We start from the raw sequence: 21,338 nt of genomic DNA, 5'->3' as shown, positions 1-21,338 counted from the left end.
ATAGTCTTAAGGCCACTTCTCTTCTTTGCTATATATTCTGAGATTCTATAATAATCATTAATTGGCTCAATCATCTGCCACGTGCACATACTCATAAATCTTTACAATCTGCTGTAAGAAGTTTTTTTTATTTAAATCACAATTTGATTATGTTTTCTGTTGACAGGGAAAGCAATACTCTTTCCAATGGTTTATGCAAGGAAGGCACGCAGCAGGTTGGTACTTGGTTGATTTCAGAACAGAGCGGTATGGACCACTACCAATATTGTCCTTGGCATTTCATCAACCACCCTCCATAGGATAGTGACATCTTTATGATCTTATATGATTTTTGGACAATTATTTTTTGTGCACCGTATATATAAGATAGAGAGATATATAATGCTTCTTCTCAGGGGAATATCCCCTTATTATGTAATATAATGCTTCTTCCCAGGGGAATATCCCCTTTCTAAAAACGATAGAGAGGTATATAGGTAATGGATGTGACTTTTGGAACATCTATGAATGATTTATGTACATTTTCTATTATATTTATAAAAGGGTATATTTCGGTAGGTGGTTTATTATATTATTATTTTTAAAAATGTTTTTAAAATATTTATAAAATGTAATTTTCAATTTTTTTGGAGAAAAAATATATATAATTTTTTAAAATTTTATATAATATATACATAGTTGACATGTAGTTATTTTATCTATATCTACATTAGAATTTGTTATTATTATTAATATCTTTTAGATGTTACATGTTAATTTTATGTTAAAAATTAAATGAATTACACACGTCTCTCTTTTTACTCTTATTATCACTCTTATTAGGAAGTAAAGGAATTTCTTTAAGCCAGTAATCAGTTATATAATTTCAATAATAGCAGTTTGCAGAAAAAATTCAATGATACAATTTGTTGTTTTAAAATGCCCAAGCAGTGAGTTATAACATTTACTCACGCACTTAAAAATTTGGAACTGGTTTGATCTTGATCTTCTCAATGATTAAAGTATTTTGTCTGATCTCAGAGTAGTTCTTTCAATTTGGTTGGTTGTATATTTATTATTTTGAAAGATGTACTTCTTTCGGGACTATTCCTTATAGCAGGCAACAATTAGCTTATGAAACTAATCTTATATTCAAACTAACCCAACGCCTAATCCTATATTCATCTGGGACTGTACATGTCTTTGAAATTATCACAATTTAATAATCTTATCGGCCTCTCTTTGCACTCTTTGAGATTATCACAATTTAATAATCTTATCAGCCTCTCCTGGCACCTTTTGAGGCCATTGCTAGTATATATTTACATTGCTGGTATATATTTACATGGTAAAATGCGGTTGTTTTCTTTTGCCTCGTTGAGCCTGTACAAAATCGACCTCAAAACTCATATTACAGTGGAAGATCACCAGCATTGATCTGTTTCCCAGTTCCGACCCACGTGACCACAATATCCATACGCGGGAGCTCGTCGATTGCTCGCTTTAATCCACGTCCGGCCAGCCAAGGCCCTCTTTTGGCCCAAAAGCTGTCGGTCATATTGAGCACGCTCACATGGATCCGAAAGAGTCACATAGGCACCCCGTATCCTCAAAAACATCTGGGTTTTCTCATTTTTTGCCTCAGGAGAAGTCGCCTGATCCGGATGATAATCCCGTGCCAGCTTTCTGTAAGCCCTCTTTATATCTTTTGCAGTAGCTGCGGGGCTTATCTGCAGTACTTCGTACAAATTCTTTGACTCTATGTGACCAGGTTCTGAGATTACCGTCTCTGCTCCCGCAGAAGCTTGCATTCCTCTCACCTGCAAACACCGCCGAAATCTAACATTTCTGCTAATGGTCTTCGATCCCACAGGTAGTGTCTGGCAGCCCATATGACCAGCGCACAGCGATTCACTGGAGGTGAAAACATCAGAGGAAGATAAAAGGGAAAATGCCATTTCTGATATCTAATTTTTCTTCTTCTAAAAACCAAAGGGACTGACACTGATCTACTGAGTAATCGCTTGCGGAAACTATGGATCAGAGAAGGAAGAGAAATACGTAAGTCTTTCACAAGGGGAAGGTTTTACTTATACAGCAAACGAAGGCGGGGAAGATGCAATGACGCTGTCTTCACACTCCGAAAAGAAAATTCGTGTTGCCGTACATGTGGCCACCGCGTGTGACGTGTCATAGCCTCTGCATAATTGAGTGATGTCACATGGTCGGTTGCAGCCATGACAAAAACACAAAACCTTTTGCTCAGACAACAGTTTTGAGGGGCTTGCCCATCGAATTGTTATCAAAACAAATTGCCAACGTGGTTGCTTGTGCTTCTAGAAGAAAATTCGATGGCTGCAATTTCATCTCCAAAAGCTTACCTTGTCCTAGTTTATATGTGAAAATTTACTGAGATTTCCCCTCCAAAACCTTCCCTTTTCCTATAGTTTATCTGTGAAAAATTACTGAGAGGATAAGCGCTTTGCACACTGTGCTGACATGGGACATGGGCTCTTTGATGTTAAAACACGTAATTTGGATCGGTAGAGTAAACATCAATTTGAGTGCGACGTTTCAACTAAAACCGTCTTCTTGGCTACGGTTAAGAACTTGATGCATGATTATTCATTCTTTTATTATGTGTGCGTGTAATGCTAGAAGATCATGTTTGGTTATTATTGATATCCAAATCTATTTGTAAGGTTGGAGTGTGGGTTGGTAATGTTTTTAATAGATATAAATAGGTTTTATGACTCAAAGTTATATGGTTAAGATGTGTAAGGGTGGGTCCTGTTCCCCTAAATAGATATGGGGAATATTTTGAAATTGGTAATGAGTTTTAATGGTGAAAAAGTATATGGAATTTTATGAGATTATGAGTTAAAATAATGTTATTGGGATTCTAGACTTTTGTATAAGTTTTGGTTTTATTTGTTTAGTGGAAGAATTTATAATGTTATAAGAAGATCTCAAATTAACTAACGAGTATGCTATTTATTGGAGTAGTTGTCATACTCACTTTATTGGGAATCTGTTATATGGACTAATCACTCACTCAAAGTAATGGTAAGGTTTTGGAAATTTACTAAATCTTTTTGGATTTTGGTTTCAGAGCCTTAACCGGTGTTCAATTCCCAAGGGTGTTAGAATAATTGTCACACTCACCTCAATAAAAATCAATTACATAACTTACTCACCCACTTATAATAAAAGTTTAAAAGTTTACTAATAAATAATAACTAGAACACAATACATGTACCTTATTCTGATCCTAAAAAATTATATTTTATTAAACGTTCACATAAGAAATTGATAACATGTAACTCATAAAAACTTAAAACAAATTTCCATTTAAACTTCTACACAATTTACAGGTAACATGCTGTTTTAAGCTTCCCAGTTCTCACCCCTAATAAAAGAAAATCTGCGTTTAATTAGATCTGATTGCGATGAAGCCGCATGTGCCGCATGTGCTGTGTCATAGACTCTGCGGCGTTGAGTGATATAATGTCACATGGCCTATTTTACCTTAAAATAAACATAAAAGCTTTTACTGGACATTAGTTTTCAAGGGACCGCACATTGAATTCCTGTCAATATAATGGTGGGTGGGTGGGTGATATTGGGAAAGTATCTCTCATATTACTTGTGCTTCTAGAAGCCAATTCACTAGATTCGTCATTCTGCACTTTCCCCTTCAAAAACTTACTACTGGTGCTTCTAGAAGCCAATTCACTAGATTCGTCATTCTGCACTTTCCTCTTCAAAACTTTACGTTATCCAAAGTTCTTCTCATGTTACTTGATTTTGTCATCCGCGCTTTCCTCTTCGAAACCTTACGTAAGTCTTTTGCATTCGTTGAGGGTTAAACACAACATAATGAATGAGAATTTGAGTGTGACGTTTCAACTAAAAATTGTTTTTGTCCTTGGAGTAAAGCCTTTCTTCTTTTTTAATGATATGATTTTAGGCACCGAAGAGGATGTGACTCATTTTAGCTGAGGGCCTGGTCTCATAATTATTATTTGGTTGAATCAGATGAGTGACAAAATCTTAAGTTTCATTATTATGTATCACTTTGTTTTATTATTATGTATTATTTTTTCTTTAGGTTCAAAAGGGCATGGATAAGTTAGGAGAATGTTTCTATTAAAGTTGGTTTTAGACATTGATTGAAATATGTATTTTGATTATATGATTTTTAGGTAATGAAAAGTATGTAATTTATTTTACGGTAGGGGTAGGGGTCACCTAAATGCATGATCCCAACTATCATGTGGTTGAATTTAATTTATGATGACAAGAGCCTAACTTTCATTATTTTGTATAATTTGCTTGAGTTTCTCTATCTTAAATCTAGTACGAACAAGTTGTGAGAATGTTTCAACTAAAGTTGTCTTTGGGCCTAGATTAAAACTTGTTCCTTGATGATATGATTCTTAGGTAATGAATAGGATGTAAACCACTTTAGGTGTGGGGTCACCTTATTCTTATTATGCATGGCCCCCCAATTGTCACTTGGTTGAATTTATATTTACAGTGACAAGACTCGAACCTTCAACATCATGTACAATTTTCTCAAGGGGTTTCTCTATCTTAGAAATGGTAAGGACAAGTCATGGGAACTTGTCATTTTCATGTTGTAGTGAAGGGAACTTGTTGTGGTGATGCTTCGTCTTCTCTTGAACAATTTAATTAACAATATGTTGTAGGCTAGGTGTGCCACATCCAACTTGAGTTTCTAAACTTGCATAGTAATATGCACATATATATTTTTGCATATGAGAGAGTTGTCATACCATAAACCAATTTTAGTAAGTCTTGCCTCATTTAAACGTGACATGATTTTTGCTTAATGTAAATGAGAAGAAAATTACTTTACTTCTAATCAAGTGCCACACTCAAAAAACTAGATGATGTCATGGTAGCTTATCTCCTAGTGCAGCAACTTCCCTAATACGGAGGCAAGAACGAGTTGGTAATAGAAGTTAGTGACATGGTTTCAAACATACTTAGCATATATATAACTCTAGAAAAGGTGTTTTAAAATTTTGTATTTACCATGTTGTAATGGACACTTAGGTTGAGCAATTGTAAGGTGAATCACCTTGTCTTAAAGACATAGTCCCCTCACAAGGAGGGGCCAAGCATAAAAGGTCATTTGGGCCTCAACCAAAAGTTTCCAAACATCATACATATGGAAGGGATGGGGTGTTTGTTTAGATATAAGTTTCCAAAGCTTATTACACCAATAATCTAAGATAATTTTATGAGAGACACACTTGCATCCATCAACTAATTTGCACTTTTTAAAATCACGAAAATTCACAGAAAATATTGATAGATTATAATTAGTAAAATTTCAAGACAAGTTTGCATTCAAACTTCTATATTAATTTCTCAATGTTTTAATAATAATTATTAAAAAAATATTAATATTCTTTCTTTATTGTATATTTAACATTTTGATCATAGTTCACTAGTCTCCACAATGTTCACTTAATTTCAAATTTGGTTAATCCTTACTTAATATTTAAAAATGATGCATTGTCCATGATAATTTTGGAAGCAATTAACCTCCATAAATAATAAAAATGCATGCTTGGGAAAAAAACTATTTATTAACATTTTCAACAAATTTTTAAGCTTTTGAAAATTGTTTTATTTTAATTATAGTTAATTTAATAAAAAATTAAACAAAGTAGACATAACATTTTATATTAAAGAAATATACTTACCTTTTGGAAATCATTTTGGTTATGGATTATTTTACAAAATATATTTATATTTAAATAATAATGGGAGTATTTAAGAAATATACTTATCTCTTGGAAATCATTTTGGTTATGGATTATTTTGCAAAATATATTTATATTTGGATAAGAATGAGATTAATTTTGATTTATAAAATTATATTTAAAGTATATTGGATTCATTAACATTATTGGTCTCACAACTAATTTATACTAGGTTTTTTATGTTTTTTTATAGTATTTAAAAAATGTTGGATTGATTATGTTTCATTAAAAATAGTGCAAAAATGAAGTTAAAATTTTGACTTCACCCATATCTGTCAAAATTCTAAAATATTGTAAATTCTAGAATAAATATAAAATGATGGTAGGGAAAAAATCATCTTCCCATTAAGAATTATCGATACCCACATTTAAAGATTAAAATAACTTTCTTTTGAATCTCGATTGATTAAGGCAGTCTCTGAATTTTCTTATTTGATAGAACAAACTTCCCAGCATAAGGTATTTTAATTATATAAAGCAAAGAAGCCAACTAAGACGCAAAGAAAAAGAGGGCATAAAAAGATTACAGGTATCACAATGTATTAAGCCCCCCTGAAGAAAATCTGCATTGTAGTAGATCTGGGTGAGGTGAAGCCACATGTAATGTGTCATAGACTCTGTAGAGTTGAGTGATGTGATGTTACATGGCCGATTTTACCCCAAAATAAACATAAAACCTTTTACGTGGACATCAGTTTTTAGGGGACTACACATTGAATTCCTGTTGATATAAAGATATATGGAATTGATAAAACTATCTCTATGTCATATGTGCTTCTAGAAGCAAATTCACTCAATTTTTTCTAATTTTGTATGATATGGCCTTCAAAACTAATATTACAGAGGAATGTTACCAACATTGATATGTTTCCTAACTTCACACCACACATCCATTAGTCTCTTTACTCTATCTCTCTAGGCAATGAAGCCCCGTACCTGACTTGAAAGCTGGCAGTCATATTGATCAGGTCACAATCATGTGGATTCGAAAGAGTGGCATAAGCATTGTGCATCCTCAAAAACAAATTAGTGCTCATTTTTTTCTTGGGAAAAGTCTTTGATCCAAATGAAACTTATGTGCCATCTTTCTCTCATCCCTCTCTATACACTTTAGAGTCCCAATGGAGGTTGTCTCCAACACATCATACAAATTCTTCAATTCATTATGAAGGGTCTCTGAAATTACCACCTATGCATGTACAGAGGCATGTATTGATCTCACCTTGAAACATTGTAGAGATATAACATTTCTGGCTGGAACTTGGCAATTTATTGGATGAGAAAAAATATCAGAGAGGCAAGCATCAATGATATATAATTTTTGTTCTTCCAAAAATCAAAGTGGATATTACTTATATAATATTGATATAGGGAATGATGCTTGTTGAATACAATTTTTATACTTCGGAAAATGAAAGTGGGTATTGCTTTTATAAGATTGATATAGTCAATAATGTTGGCAAACACTAAGGATAACATAAGGATGGGCGATATAAAAAATATTAGCAAATATAGATGATTTTAAAACGAAAACGATAGCAAGAGGAGGAATATAAGTCTTTCAACCAGGGGAAGATTTTAATTAAGAAAGATGTAAAGAAGAAGAAGAGATGAAAAGCTTTCAAGAATCATGTTGTCTTCAGCCCCAAATACAAAATATTTTCTTTATAGTAGATCTAACCGCTAAGGGTTATGTGTAACAACCTTTATATAGTTAATTTATCTTACTTGGTCGATCGTACCGAAAGAAACATAAAACCTTTTAAGCAGAGAATAGTTTGGAGGGGATGACACATTGAATTGTTGTCAAAGAGTGTTCTCTTTGATACTCTTGTCCATGAATTAAAGGCACTCCTAACCATGAATTATGAATTAGAGAACTCAGAAATTGAACACAACACACACTTGAACATTTGATTTCCAAATAGGGGTATTTATACATAGTGAAGAAGCTTCTTGAGTTGGTGAAAATGGCTTCTTCGAGAAGCTATTTGAACTCTCGAAACTTCCTCCTGAACTCTCTATACTTCCTACCTAGCGCATTTAATGTAGATGGTGCTTGGAAGTAATGTTTTCCAACACTCCCCTTTAATTCCAAACATAAGATAAATACACAAAATACCCTATAGCACTATACATAAGATACATACATCCTCTTAATTAACATGCCTGCTAGTCTAAGTCACAGCTAGGCTTACAAGATAATCTGAATTTTCTACAACACATAACTTACTTCTACAAAACTCAAATTTTTTCTTCCAAAGAGGTTTAGTGAATATGTCAGCTACATTCTCATTTGTATTACAATATATTAAGTCAATTTCCTTTTATTGGACCTTTTCTCTTACAAAATGATATTGCGTGTCTATATGCTTTGACCTTGCATGACATACATGATTATTCGCCAATTTTATGGTGATAATCACATCTCATCACTGTAGGTTCTTGTTGACCTTCATCAACATATTCAAGTTTCCTTCGCAGGTGGCACTACATAATGCTTTATACTCTGCTTCATTTGATGACAAGGAAACTATTGGTTGTATCTTACTACTCCATGATATAGCTCCCGATCCTATATTGAACACGTATCTAGTGGTGGATTTCATGTCATCTAGATTTATGGCCGAATCAGAATCAAAATGACCTGTAAATTCAACTTTACAATCATTAGTATATTCAATACCAAAATTGATAGTTCCCTTTAAATATCGAAGGACCCCTTTTGCAACTATCCAATGGCTTTCATGAGGCTTAACCATTAATTGACTAAGTATGCTTACTACATAAGCAATGTCTGGTCTAGTGGTAGTGAGATAATTCAAACTTCCCACTAATTGTCGATACAATGTTCTATTCACCTCTTTTGTTCCATCATCACTTCTCAATTTGATATTTTGTTCTGATGGAGTACTTACTGCTTTACATCCTTTCATATGAAATCTATTTAGTACCTCATTTGTATATTTTCTTTGTGTGATTAAAGTCCTTTCATCATCTCTCCATACTTCAAGACATAGAGAATAGTGCATATGTGCAAGATCCTTCGTCTCAAATTCCTGTGATAATTTCCTTTTTGTATCCTTCATCAATTTATCAGCACTCCCTGTTATTATTAGATCATCAACACATATAGAGATTAATACTATATCTCCATTTCTATATGTCTTGACATACAAATTAGGATCATTTTTTCTTTTGTTAAATCCTTGCTAAAAGAAGAATTTGTCGATTTTTTCATACCAAGATCTGGGTGCCTGTTTTAGTCCATATAAGGCCCTTTTTAACTTGCATACAAGATTTTCTTGTCCCTTATTTACAAATCCTTCTAGTTGAACAAGATAAATCTCCTCTTTTAAGTCACCATTTAGAAGATTTGACTTCACATCTAATTGATGTAGCTTCCAATCATATTTAATTGCCAATGCTATCATTATTCTGATTGTGTTCATTTTTGCAACCGGAGCAAAGGTATATTCATAATCTATACCTTCCTATTGTGAATAACCTTTTGCAACCAATCTTGCCCTATATTTGCCTATGTTACCATCAGCATTAAATTTTGTCTTGTACAACCATTTTGATCCTATAGGGACTTTATTTTCAGGCAATTCTGCTAATTCCCAAGATTCATTTTTCATTATAGAGTCATATTCTTCTTTCATAGCTTCCATCCATTCTTTATCATTTTTAGCTTGTTCATAATTTAAAGGCTAAAAAATAGTCATTACTTGAGACATTAAAGCATAATATTTATACCTGATAGGGTTTTGAATATGTCGTGTTAACCTTCTTAGAGGTTCATTAGACTGTGGAGTACCTTCTCCTCTTCTTCTTCTCTATGGAGTGCCTTCATCACTTCTTTGTGGACTTTGACTTCTTGACATGTATTCTGGAATGTCCATGTTTTCTTGAGTTTGAGATTATTCCACAACCTCTTCTTCTTCTTTAAAGTTGTCATAAGGAGGTTGCCATAAATTATGTTCATCTTCTTTTATTTGTTTATCTCCATGCTCATGAAATATAACATCTCTACTTGAAAAGACCTTATGAGTACTTGGATCATACATTTTATATACTTTTTGACAAGTAAGATATCCAATAAAAATGAATTTGATGGTTTTGGTATCTAATTTTCTCCTATACTCTTTAGGAATATGAGAAAAGGCCTTACATCCAAATATCTTTAAATTGCGAACTTTAGGTTTAAAACCATAAAATTCTTCAAATGGTGTTTTGTGCTCTAGATACTTTGTAGGGATTCTATTTTTGAGGTATACCGTTGTATTAATGGCTTCAACCCATTCAACTATGAGCACATTCAACTAATGTCCTATTCTTTCTCCCAACTACTCCATTTTTCTAAGGTGTATGTGGTACTATAAATTATTGCATAATTCCATTTTGCTTGCAGTATTTGATAAAAGCTCCTAAAGCGTACTCACCACCTTTATCTAATCGAAGAATTTTAATGCTCTTTCATGTTTGCTTTTCAACCATACTCTTGAATTCTTTAAAGTGTTCAAACACGTCACTTTTGTTTCTTATAAAGTATACCCAGGTGTGTCTACTGCTACCATCAATAAGTATAAGAAAGTAATATGCTCCACCAAGTGACTTAGTTTGAATTGGACCACATACATCAATATGCACTAGTTCAAGTATTTCACGTTTTCTTGTATTTTCAGGCACGGGAAATTCTTCCCTATGTTGTTTTCCTAGTGCATAACCTTCACATTCAAAGTGTTCACCCTTAATATTTGGAAGGCCTTCTACCATCAATTTATTTTGTTGTAACATTAGGTAATTGTGATTTAAGTGTCCATACCTTTGATGCAAAAGCTCTATATTTGAAATGCTTGTTGATGCCAAAGCTTGATGCCCATTCTTCATTACATCCAAATTGTATAATCCTCCAACTCTCATTCCTTTTGCAACAACCTTATAGTTTTCCTGCACATCCTTTACCAAACAATGTGATTTCACAAATTCAACTTTTAAATGTTGATCTATAATAGTAGAAACTGAAATTAAGTTCTTCTTTAATCTTGGAATATGCACAACATTTCGAATTTATTTTTCTTATCCATTAAACATCGTAACACTTATATCACCATACCCTTTAATTTCATGTGATCTATTATTTCCTAAATAGATGTGTGCGCCATTATTAATCTCATGATAAGCATCAAACCAATCTCTTTTGCATGACATGTGGATTGATGCACCAGAATCTATAAACCAAGCATTAGCATCATCAGTTTCTACTGATAAAACAACATTGGACACAAATAATTTAAGATGGCTAAAATCATGACTGATTGCTTCATCTCTATTAACATAATTTCTTGAATGCTTTCTTTGTTTAAATTGATTATACCTTATTTTCATTCAATTCTTAGCAAACTGACTAGGTTTTCCACAGTAATAACACATGTCATCTCTACTTGATTTGGCATTTGTCCTTGGTAAAGGTGTACCTCGAAATGAATTTACCTGTGGATTTTTGCCTTTATTTTTATCCCATTGTTTGCCTTTGAAGGACTGCTTCCCTCAATGCTAAATATAAAATGGGGAGATTTATGTTTAAGACTTCTTCTCCGCTCTTCTTCCTACATAAGTATATTTGCCAACTCATCAAATGTAGGATCCTTCTCTCTAGTTGAAAGACCAGTGATAAACACTTGATATTCATCAAGCATTCCGTTTAATGTCAGAGTAACCAAGTCTGTACTAGCTATTGTTTCACCAATGTCACCTAATTTATCCTTTAGATCCTTAATTCTAGAAATAAAATTATTGAAACTTTCATTTGCTTCCATCTTAATTGAAAGAAGCTTACTCTTTAAATACAAATATTCGATTTATAGCCTTCATCTCATACAAAATTTTTAGAGTGTCCCATGTCTCCTTGGATGTTTTGCACTCTCTTGTGTGTGAAATAATGTTGACCTTAACGGACATCCGTAAAAAAACCTTCACTTTGTTTTCCCATCACTCCCAATCTTGAATTGCAGCATCTGTTGCTTGAGGGGACACTAGCTTGACTTCATCTTCAGACACAATCATCCATATATTGTAGCCTTCCATCAAAGTCTGCAACTTAAACTTTCAATTTGCATAGTTTTCACTGTCTAACTTGTTAGAGTCAGATAAATAAGATTCTACCAATACATTAACCATCATCAATAAGCTTATGAATCCTTAAGTACCAACCACCAAGATACAAATTTTCACAAATAATTTCCTCACAGATATAAACCCTCAAGCATATGTCATAAAATTTTATCCAATATCATCAATAATATGGCTACCCTACCTTTTTTTTTAAACATTTTTTATTGTTTATTTTAATTCTCCTTTTTTAAATTATATATATAATTTTTTATTCCTTAATCATAAAAAAAACAAAGCATGATATAACCATAATTTATTTCAATCTTTGGAAAAAGTCTTCTAAAAACAATGAATTGTTCCTTCCAAAACCGTCTTAGAGAAGTAGTCCAAAATTTACATGTTTATAGCCAAAACGTTGGTTCTCAGAAAATGTTCTCATTCTCTAACCGTAGGCTATGCTTTTCCTTTAAAAAATATACAACACTTTTTGCTATCTTCACAAATTATATGCCAAAATAAAAAAATATACTGCAAATTTTTTATATTTTCACAAAATATATGCCATGAAATTTGATACCAGCAGAAACACAGGCCTCCTTTTCTTAGTCGAACATAAACTTCGCCCTCCGTCTAATGCATCCTCACTTGCCAGTGCCTTGCAACTCCTTCTTGGAAATCCTTAGCTCTTTTTCTTGACAGCAAATGACTACCTCCAACGAGCCTCACGAACGAGTCCTCCGCACCACCACGGCTCCCTCCAACGAGCCTCACGAACTAGTCCTCCACATCAGCACACTCTTTCTACAATAATGTGATTTCTCAAACTCAGACATAGCCAACTCTCCCAGCCTTTGTCTACAGTCTCTACGCAATAGCTCTTCACCGACACACCCTTCGGACTTCATGCATACTGTACTTCTTAGCAGCTTCTCTTGCAACAACTCTCTCAGAGTGATGTACGAATCTCTTCCTTCACACAAGCTAAAAAAACTGACCAATTCGCCCTTCACATGTGCTGCAAACATGCACTTTGCACATACCCTTAGTGATCTCTCACTCTCACTCTGATTGCTCACACAAAACCTCAAGCTCTCGAGACCTAACCTTGCTCTGACACCAAATCAAAGAACACACAAAGTGAACACAACACACATTTGGACATTTTATTGCCAAACATGGGTATTTATACAAAGTGAAGAAGCTTCTCGAGTTGGTGATAGTGGCTTCTTCAGGAAGCTATCTGAACTCTCGAAACTTCCTCCTGAACTCTCTAGACTTCCTACCTAGCGCATTTAATGCAGATAGTGGTTGGAATTAATGTTTTCCAACATTATGTACACTTGGAGCTATGGTTTTGCTATATGTGAATTATATGTGAATGATAGGTGGGATAGGGAAAATATTTGGAAGGTTGCAATGTATTCCCCATTGTATTTTTCCAATGTGTCCATGAAAATTTATAGAGAGTTCTTTAGACATTGCACTTACTCATTAAAATTAAAATAGTTAAAATTCCATGTGAAACTAGTATGGAATTTGATAGAAAATTTAAATCAATCTGTATTCAATTAAGATAATTTATTTTATAATTTAATCAAATACTTATTTAAAAATACCAATTTAATTGTGTTAGTTGATTACTAAAATTTAAGTATTAACTTCAACTAAATTACTTAATTCTAATTTTAGATAGAATAATTTTGAATATTGATATTTTTGATAATATTTATCAAAATATTTCAAATCTAAAAATGATACTAACTTTCAACTAAAACTTTTCTTTCTTACAATAAATATCATGATAAATGATACAACAAATACCACGATAAATGATAATTAAATGATATCATATCCTAGATCAAAACTTCTTCTTCTCATATGTCAAGATAAGGTTTCATTTTCTTTCAAACCTTTTAAATACATAGACTCAAGAGCTTCACCTTCCCCTATGGCAAGATGGAGGTAACTTCTCCTTTCCTTATAGCAAGATGTAGTTTAATTGTCTCTGACGCCTTTCAAATACTTAGAGTACCTTCAACCTTTAAATAAATAGAAGTAATAATTACGCCATAAAGCGTTTCTCTTTTAAAGAACTTTTCTTTTTGCCTTTCTATCATAAATTGTCTCTAACGCCTTTCAAATACTTAGAGTACCTTCAACCTTTAAATAAATCAAAAGTAATAATTACGGCGTTTCCCTCTCAGAAGAACTTTCTATCATAACCTGTCGTTGGATTAGATGTTAGATGATGAAAACATATTCAGCCATTAGATGATCAAAAGTATTTAGGAAGATTTCATTACCAATTCAGTTATAAAAACGCGGTATTAACTGGATGAGTAGTTAGAAAGATTTAGTTACCAATTCAATTATAAAAAATTTAGTTACCAATTCAGTTATCAAAACGCCGTATTATGGCGATCGTAAAGCTTGTCCAGGAAAGTTTTTCCCACGGAGTCCCTGGGCCTGGTCTTTTGTCAAAACACCGAGATCTTTAAACAATGGGTGGCCGCTGCAGGTAAAAAGCTTCAAGGCTTCAAGTTCAAAGGCCCAGACAACTCTGAAGAGACTGAAAATAGGAGATGCGGGGTTGTTGGAAACAAATACGCATTTTATATAAAATAATTTCTAATAGTTTAGATTCTCCAATCCTTCTCACGACGGCATAAAAATCCAAAGTGGAAATTTGCAGGCGCCGACGATCCATCATGGCTAATAACTGAACTAGAAATGGGTAATTTTGCAGGCAGTGAACTTTGTTATGCGAGGGGCGGAGCAGGGGCTGATGTCCGACTGCACAGATAATCAAAAGACTGTGGGAATGGGTCCGTCAAGGCTATGTTGATTGCATGACGAGACTACATTTTCAGCGCCCATCATGACCAGAAAATCTGCATATACATTAAGCTCGAAAATTATACAGGTAGACTCGAAACTGTGACATTCTGGTGTATTGCCCACAATGCAGTCAATGCTTTTTAAGTGGTTTTTCAGTCACCCTATGTAAGATTTTTGAGATACACAGATCTAGATCTGCAAAACAATAAACAAGCTTGCAAGAGAAGGAAGGAAGCGAGCAAGAATTGAGAAAAAAAATTGATTCTACAATATTAGTTTTAGAATAAATACATAAAAGCAACTAAGTTAAGCTTAGTTGTACATGCAATAACTAAAGCTAACTAAAGCTAAGTGTGCTTTATCTTATGTTAATGTGTACATGTGCCACATGCAAGCAATAAGTTAACTGGAGCTAATCTAGGTGCATGTACACCAACACAGCTAGTCTAAGTGCATGTACACCAACACCCCGCCTTAAGCATAACTTAGGTGAGTGTGATGCAAAATGAATGAGTCCCGGCAACACGACCATTTTAGGTACCCATATACAATGCATAAAAAGGAGGAAAGAGGGAAAACCCAGTGGGAAGAAAACCCCCCCTCAAAATATAATGAAAAAGTAGAGAAAAGACAACTGCTAGGCAGTCGTGTCCTTCACCCCGAGACGATCTCGCAAGAATCGAAACTTCTGCTCAGTGAAAGTCTTGGTGAAGATGTCAACAATCTGCTCGGAACTAGGACAGTACTGAAGATCGATGATCCCATCATGAATGAGTTCTCTAATAAAGTGCATGTGGATCTCGATGTGTTTGGTACGCTGCCGCTGCACTGGATCTCTGCAAAACTTTAGCGTACTTTGATTATCGCACCAGATGACAGTTGGATGATGGACACTAATCCCAAGCTCAGATAGGAAATGCTGTAGCCAAATTGCCTGAATAGTGGCATTGACTGCTCCTCTATACTCGACCTCTGCTGATGATAAAGCAATGGCAGCCTGCTTCTTACTTGACCAAAAAATTGGGCCGGATCCCAAACTAAGTACATAACCGGAAGTAAACTTGCGATCAATGGTGTCACCAGTCCAGTCTGAATCTGTGAACCCGATGAGATTCAAAGAACAATTGGCTGCATAATGAATCCCATAGGTGATTGTCCCCTGGACATATCGAAGGATGCACTTTGCAGCATTCCAGTGTAACTCATGTGGCTCTTGCATGTATCTGGAAACTGCTCTGACAGCATAGGAGAGATCAGGACGGGAGTGAGTGAGATAAAGAAGACTTCCCACAAGCTGGCGATACAATGTGCAATCAACCAATGGTGTGTCTTTGCCATTCTCAAGATTTATCCCTGATAAGAAAGGTGTGGCTGCTGGCTTGCAGTCACTCATGTGAAATCGTGCCAAAAGATCTCTGGCATATTTTGGTTGAGAAATGGTAATGCCAGAATCACGCTGATGGATCTCTAGTCCAAGGAAGAAATTTAGCAAGCCCATGTCTGTCATAGAAAACCGCTTATGCAATGCAGTTTTGATGTTAGTAATGACAGAAGCTGAACTACCCGTTATCAAAAGATCATCTACGTAGAGTACTATGATCAACAAGGAGTCAATTTTCTTCAGAAATTAAACATTGGAATCAGATTTGCAGCGTACAAAATTTTGAGATAACAAATAAGAATCCATCTTTGCATACCATGCTCTAGGTGCCTGCTTGAGGCCACAGAGAGACTTCTTTAGTTTGCATACCTGAGATGAATTCTGCATGTATCCCAGTGGTTGCTCCATGTAGATTTCCTCCTCGAGATCACCATGAAGAAAGGCATTCTTCACATCCATATGATGCACCTCCCATCCTCTTGCTGCTGCAATGGAGAGAGCTAGCCGAATGGAATCCATTTTTTCCACTGGAGCAAAAGTCTCATCATAGTCAACACCATGTACTTGCTGAAAACCTTTTGCTACCAATCGTGCCTTATATCGACTAACTTGGCCATTTGATGCTTTCTTGGTCCGGTAAACCCACTTGCATCTCACAAGTTTGCGATTTGAAGGTAGCGGAACCAAATCCCAAGTTTGGTTCTCAATGAGAGAGTTATATTCCTCATCCATGGTGGCTTCCCATTCAGGATGCCCATTTGCTTCTGCATAAGTTTGTGGATCAGATCCATGCATCATATAAGCATGCATGGGCATGGATGGCTCCATAGCTAAGAGTGCTTGCGGATCTTCCTCAAACAGAGGGATAGAGGCAAGATCATCAAGGATATCACTCATGCTGCGCCATTTTTGTGTTGAAGGTGGTCAAGAATCTTCCGAACTACATGCAGAAGTATGATCTCGATGTTCAACAACTGGTGGTCTAACAGGGGTCACAGGAAAAGACTCATCTTCATCAGAATGCTGGTCTGAAGTTTCATCTGCATACTCATCAATGAGTGGTGATGAAAATTTGGTAACAAGTTCATCTACTGGTGCATGCGAAATATCTTCGTCAAACTTTACACTCCATTCAATAAAGAGCTCTTCAGTGTGGATATCAAGCAATCTATACCCTTTGACTTCATCAGAATATCCAACAAACATGCATGCTTTGCTTTGAGGCTCCAAAGCCTTTCTCTTCTCTGGAGGAATGCGGGCCCATGCTCGAGATCCAAAAATGCGGAAATGACTAACTTCAGGTTGCATGCCAGTCCAAGCCTCAAAAGGTGTTTTTCCAGTAACAGATTTATGAGGAGATCTGTTCTAGATGTATGAGGCACAATTAATAGCTTCGGCCCACAATTTCGACGGAAGAGATCTTGCATGCAACATGCAATTAGCCATCTCTTTCAAAGATCGATTTTTCCTTTCAGCCACACCATTTTGCTGTGGAGTGTAAGGAACTGTATGCTGCAACTGTATGCCTGCTTCATCATAAAGATTCTTGATATCTTTGTTGACATATTCCGTCCCATTATCTGTGCGGAGTATTTTGATGCGTTTTCTAGACTGATTTTCCGCATGCGCTTTGAAAATCTTTAGATGTTGAAAAACTTCAGACTTGAGTTTCAAGAAGTAAACCCAAGTGAATCTCGTGTAATCATCTATAAATGACAACACATATCTTGCTTTGCTCATTGAAAGCACCGGAAATGGACCCATGAGATCACTGTGTACAAGTTCCAAAGGTGAAGAGGCTCTCCATGCATGCCCCTTCTCGAATTTTTCTTGTGGATGCTTTCCAAGAGCACATCCATTACAAACACCATCTGAAAATTCAATGGTTGGCAATCCTTTGACCATCCCTTGCTTACTAAGCTGTTGCATATATCTGAAATTCAAGTGCCCAAATCTCTCGTGCCAAATCCTACTTTCTTCATTTGCATGCGTAAGTAGCAAAATAGAATCTGATTGAGGAACAAAATCAGAAAATGTATGACGAGATTGATCATTTACCTTGCCAGATGCAATCTTCAAATTGGTTTGCATGTCATAAATGCTCACGGAATCTGGGGTAAATTCCACTTTCCTTCTGCTGCCTGTGTGTGTCATCTGATACACTGAGAGAAGATTCACAGAAAGCCTTGGAATATGCAAGACATTTTCAAAACTTCCATCTTCGAATTGCACTCTTCCTTGTCCAGTTGCTGGAACTGCAGAATTATCCCCCATGAGAATGGGAGGACCTGAGTATGCATGTAGAGAAGAAAAGGATTCCTTTGAAGAAGCCATATGATGTGAAGCTCCTGAATCGATGATCCATTCTTGTGGTGCAGAATGAAGAGCAATCAAAGCATGTCCGTTACCTCTTGGATCTGGTGCTTTTTCTCCAGACTTCTTCTTAGCATTCTCAGGAATGTGGTCTCCAAGATTGTGTTGCTGGAGTGTCTGCGCCATAAGATCTATAGTCTTCTTCATGCATGCAGATTTAGGATGAAAACCACGGTGGCAATAATTGCACATTGATTGCCCTTTCGTTCCTTTCCTTTCCTTTGAGCCAGATGATCCATCAGGGGGTTTGGGATGTCCTCCCTTTCTTGGATCAGGATCCTTCTTCCCTTTTCCTTTCTGATGGTCTTTGGAATTTGCCTTTCCTTTTGCATGCACAGTAAGTGCATGCGCTTTGGAATTTTTAAGTGTGCCCATTTTGATGAGCTTATCTTGCTCATGCATCAAAGACTGAATAAAAGAATCCAGTGAAGGCATCTTCCAAGCTGCACCAGTTGGAGATCTGACTGTGTGGAATGTAGAGACGAACACTGCATACTCTGGACCAAGTTTTGATAAAATGGAAAGAATCAACTGATTTTCTTGCTTGGATTTTTCGATCCCACATCCTTTCAGCTGAACCAACAAGGCTTTATACCTTGTGAAAAAATCTTAAATGTTCTCAAAGTTTCTCAGATCTAGTGAGTTTAACTCATTTTCGAGAATGTGACCTTGCATTTCATCCCGTTTTCCAAACAATCCTTCCAAAATTTTCCATACTTCATTTGGAGTTGAACATGATTCAACATGAAATAGCAGTTCCGGAGAAATAGATAAACATAGGATGTCGAAGGCCTCGTCCATGCGATTGAAATATCTTGTTTTCTCCATTGCCGATGTTGGTTCAACTTCCGTTTCCATGGTTATTCGAAATAAGCCTCTACTTCTGAAATGAAGTTGAATCTTTGGCTTCCATTCGAAATAATTATATGGAGTGAGAATTGTCGATTGTGGAAACTCCAATTTAGACTCCATTCTTTGTTGTTGCTTCAATCTTCTGAACCTGCAAATAAAATTGCTTGTGCACTAATTACAAATCCCTGTGCTCTGATACCATGTAAGATTTTTGAGATACACAGATCTAGATCTGCAAAACAATAAACAAGCTTGCAAGAGAAGGAAGGAAGCGAGCAAGAATTGAGAAAAAAAATTGATTCTACAATATTAGTTTTAGAATAAATACATAAAAGCAACTAAGTTAAGCTTAGTTGTACATGCAATAACTAAAGCTAACTAAAGCTAAGTGTGCTTTATCTTATGTTAATGTGTACATGTGCCACATGCAAGCAATAAGTTAACTGGAGCTAATCTAGGTGCATGTACACCAACACAGCTAGTCTAAGTGCATGTACACCAACACAGCTAGTCTAAGTGCATGTACACCAACACCCTAGGGTTTCAAATTTTCATTATCTGTCTTAAAGTGACTTGTGTGGGTTTTTATGGATTTCTTTACAGTTGGATTTTTTTTTCTGTTTGTAGAACTTGAGATCAAATCATAAGAAGAAAACATATAATGTTTCTCTTTGTTTTAAGAAATTCTACATTATACTTGTTTAGCGGTTTATTTAATTTTGTTATGAGTTGAGTTTCCTTGAAGTGATTATTTTTAAAATTAAAAATATTTTGTTCTTGTCATAAAAATATAATAAAATATAATAAAGTTATTTAAATAAAAAGATACGACATCTACAACAAATGCCACAAATTTCTCTTCGATTGACGGATAGATGATTTGCGCAACGATTTAATTGCTACGATTAAGAAACACATTAATAAAGCATTAGAAATTGTGAAAATGGTAAATCCATCAAAACATTCAACCACTGAATGTGCTAAGCAAAATTTCATAATTGGTGCTGATAGAAGGAAGTTACAACATCAAAGCAAACTACTTTCATAATTGGTGCTGATAGAAGGAAAGTGAAATATCAAAGAAAACTACTTGTCTGAAACTCCACTGCCATGTAACAAAAAGCACGATCGTAGAGAATACACACGGAGATTAGTTTCACAATCTCAGCTTCATCACCAGATGAGTTGCATGATGTCGTTAATGAATTCTGAATATTTAATACAAACCCAATAAACCATGGTGTCCAAAAGTCAAATTTTTCTTCTAATGCAGTGTTGATTTTAATTCAGAACCACCCAGAAGAAGATGATGAGAATGAAATGGATCGTGATTAATGGAATATTTTTCACTCTAATCATGTCTTATTTATTCATACTAAATTTGAATGAATGTTATTTTTAGAAAATAAAAATTAATCATGTCTTATTTATTCATACTAAATTTGAATGTATGTTATTTTCAAAAAATAAAAATTAATCATGTCTTATTTATTCATACTAAATTTAAATGAATGTTATTTTCAGACAATAAAAATCAACAATGGCATCATATGACAAGGTCAATTTGCCATTTTGAATCCAGAGAATGTTAGCACAAGAAGGATTTCACCAAACTTTTTGTACGTACGCTATATGTAGCCTGAACCGATGTGATATTATTGCCCGATGTGATATTGTTGTCTATCGTATCCTTAGAAATATGATATAAGATTGGAGTTGTAGTCAAGGTTGTAAGTTTGCGGATATTTTAGATTGGGTAAGATGCACCAGTTAAAAATAATGGAGAAATGGTTATATGGTTGTAACGTATCTCCTTAGTTTAGGATTAGTTCCTAGAGTTTAGGAGGTTGTTTACAACTACATATTTTTCAGTGATGTATTTAATATTGTAATATCCATTTGATGTAATGTAGAGTGAACGAGAGTGAGAGTCTCCTCTTTGTTTGAGTGCATGGAGAAATGGTTATATGGTTGTAACGTATCTCCTTAGTTTAGGATTA

The 21,338-nt window shown here is 34.9% G+C and overlaps 1 protein-coding gene across 1 annotated transcript; it reads right to left on the bottom strand.

Annotated features, from left to right (window-relative positions):
* Positions 1–1,236: 1,236 nt before the first annotated feature.
* On the bottom strand, positions 1,237–2,036 carry LOC149172929 (chaperone protein dnaJ 11, chloroplastic-like). Its single transcript, XM_089427835.1, has one exon. It carries the CDS (start codon positions 1,935–1,937, stop codon positions 1,404–1,406), a length of 534 nt encoding a protein of 177 aa, XP_089283961.1. The 5' UTR covers positions 1,938–2,036; the 3' UTR covers positions 1,237–1,403.
* Positions 2,037–21,338: the final 19,302 nt, after the last annotated feature.

This window comes from Pinus tabuliformis, chromosome 4_2 (genome assembly GCF_031772625.1).
Source record: "Pinus tabuliformis cultivar Carrire ecotype Pingquan chromosome 4_2, CPIR1, whole genome shotgun sequence".
NCBI lineage: Eukaryota > Viridiplantae > Streptophyta > Pinopsida > Pinales > Pinaceae > Pinus > Pinus tabuliformis.
The sequence above is the reverse complement of the archived record's forward strand: the minus strand, read 5'-3'. Positions and strand labels throughout refer to the sequence as shown.

Excerpts from the sequence above, each read along its gene's own strand:
- LOC149172929 (XM_089427835.1), bottom strand. The coding sequence starts at position 1,937 with ATGGCATTTTCCCTTTTATCTTCCTCTGATGTTTTCACCTCCAGTGAA.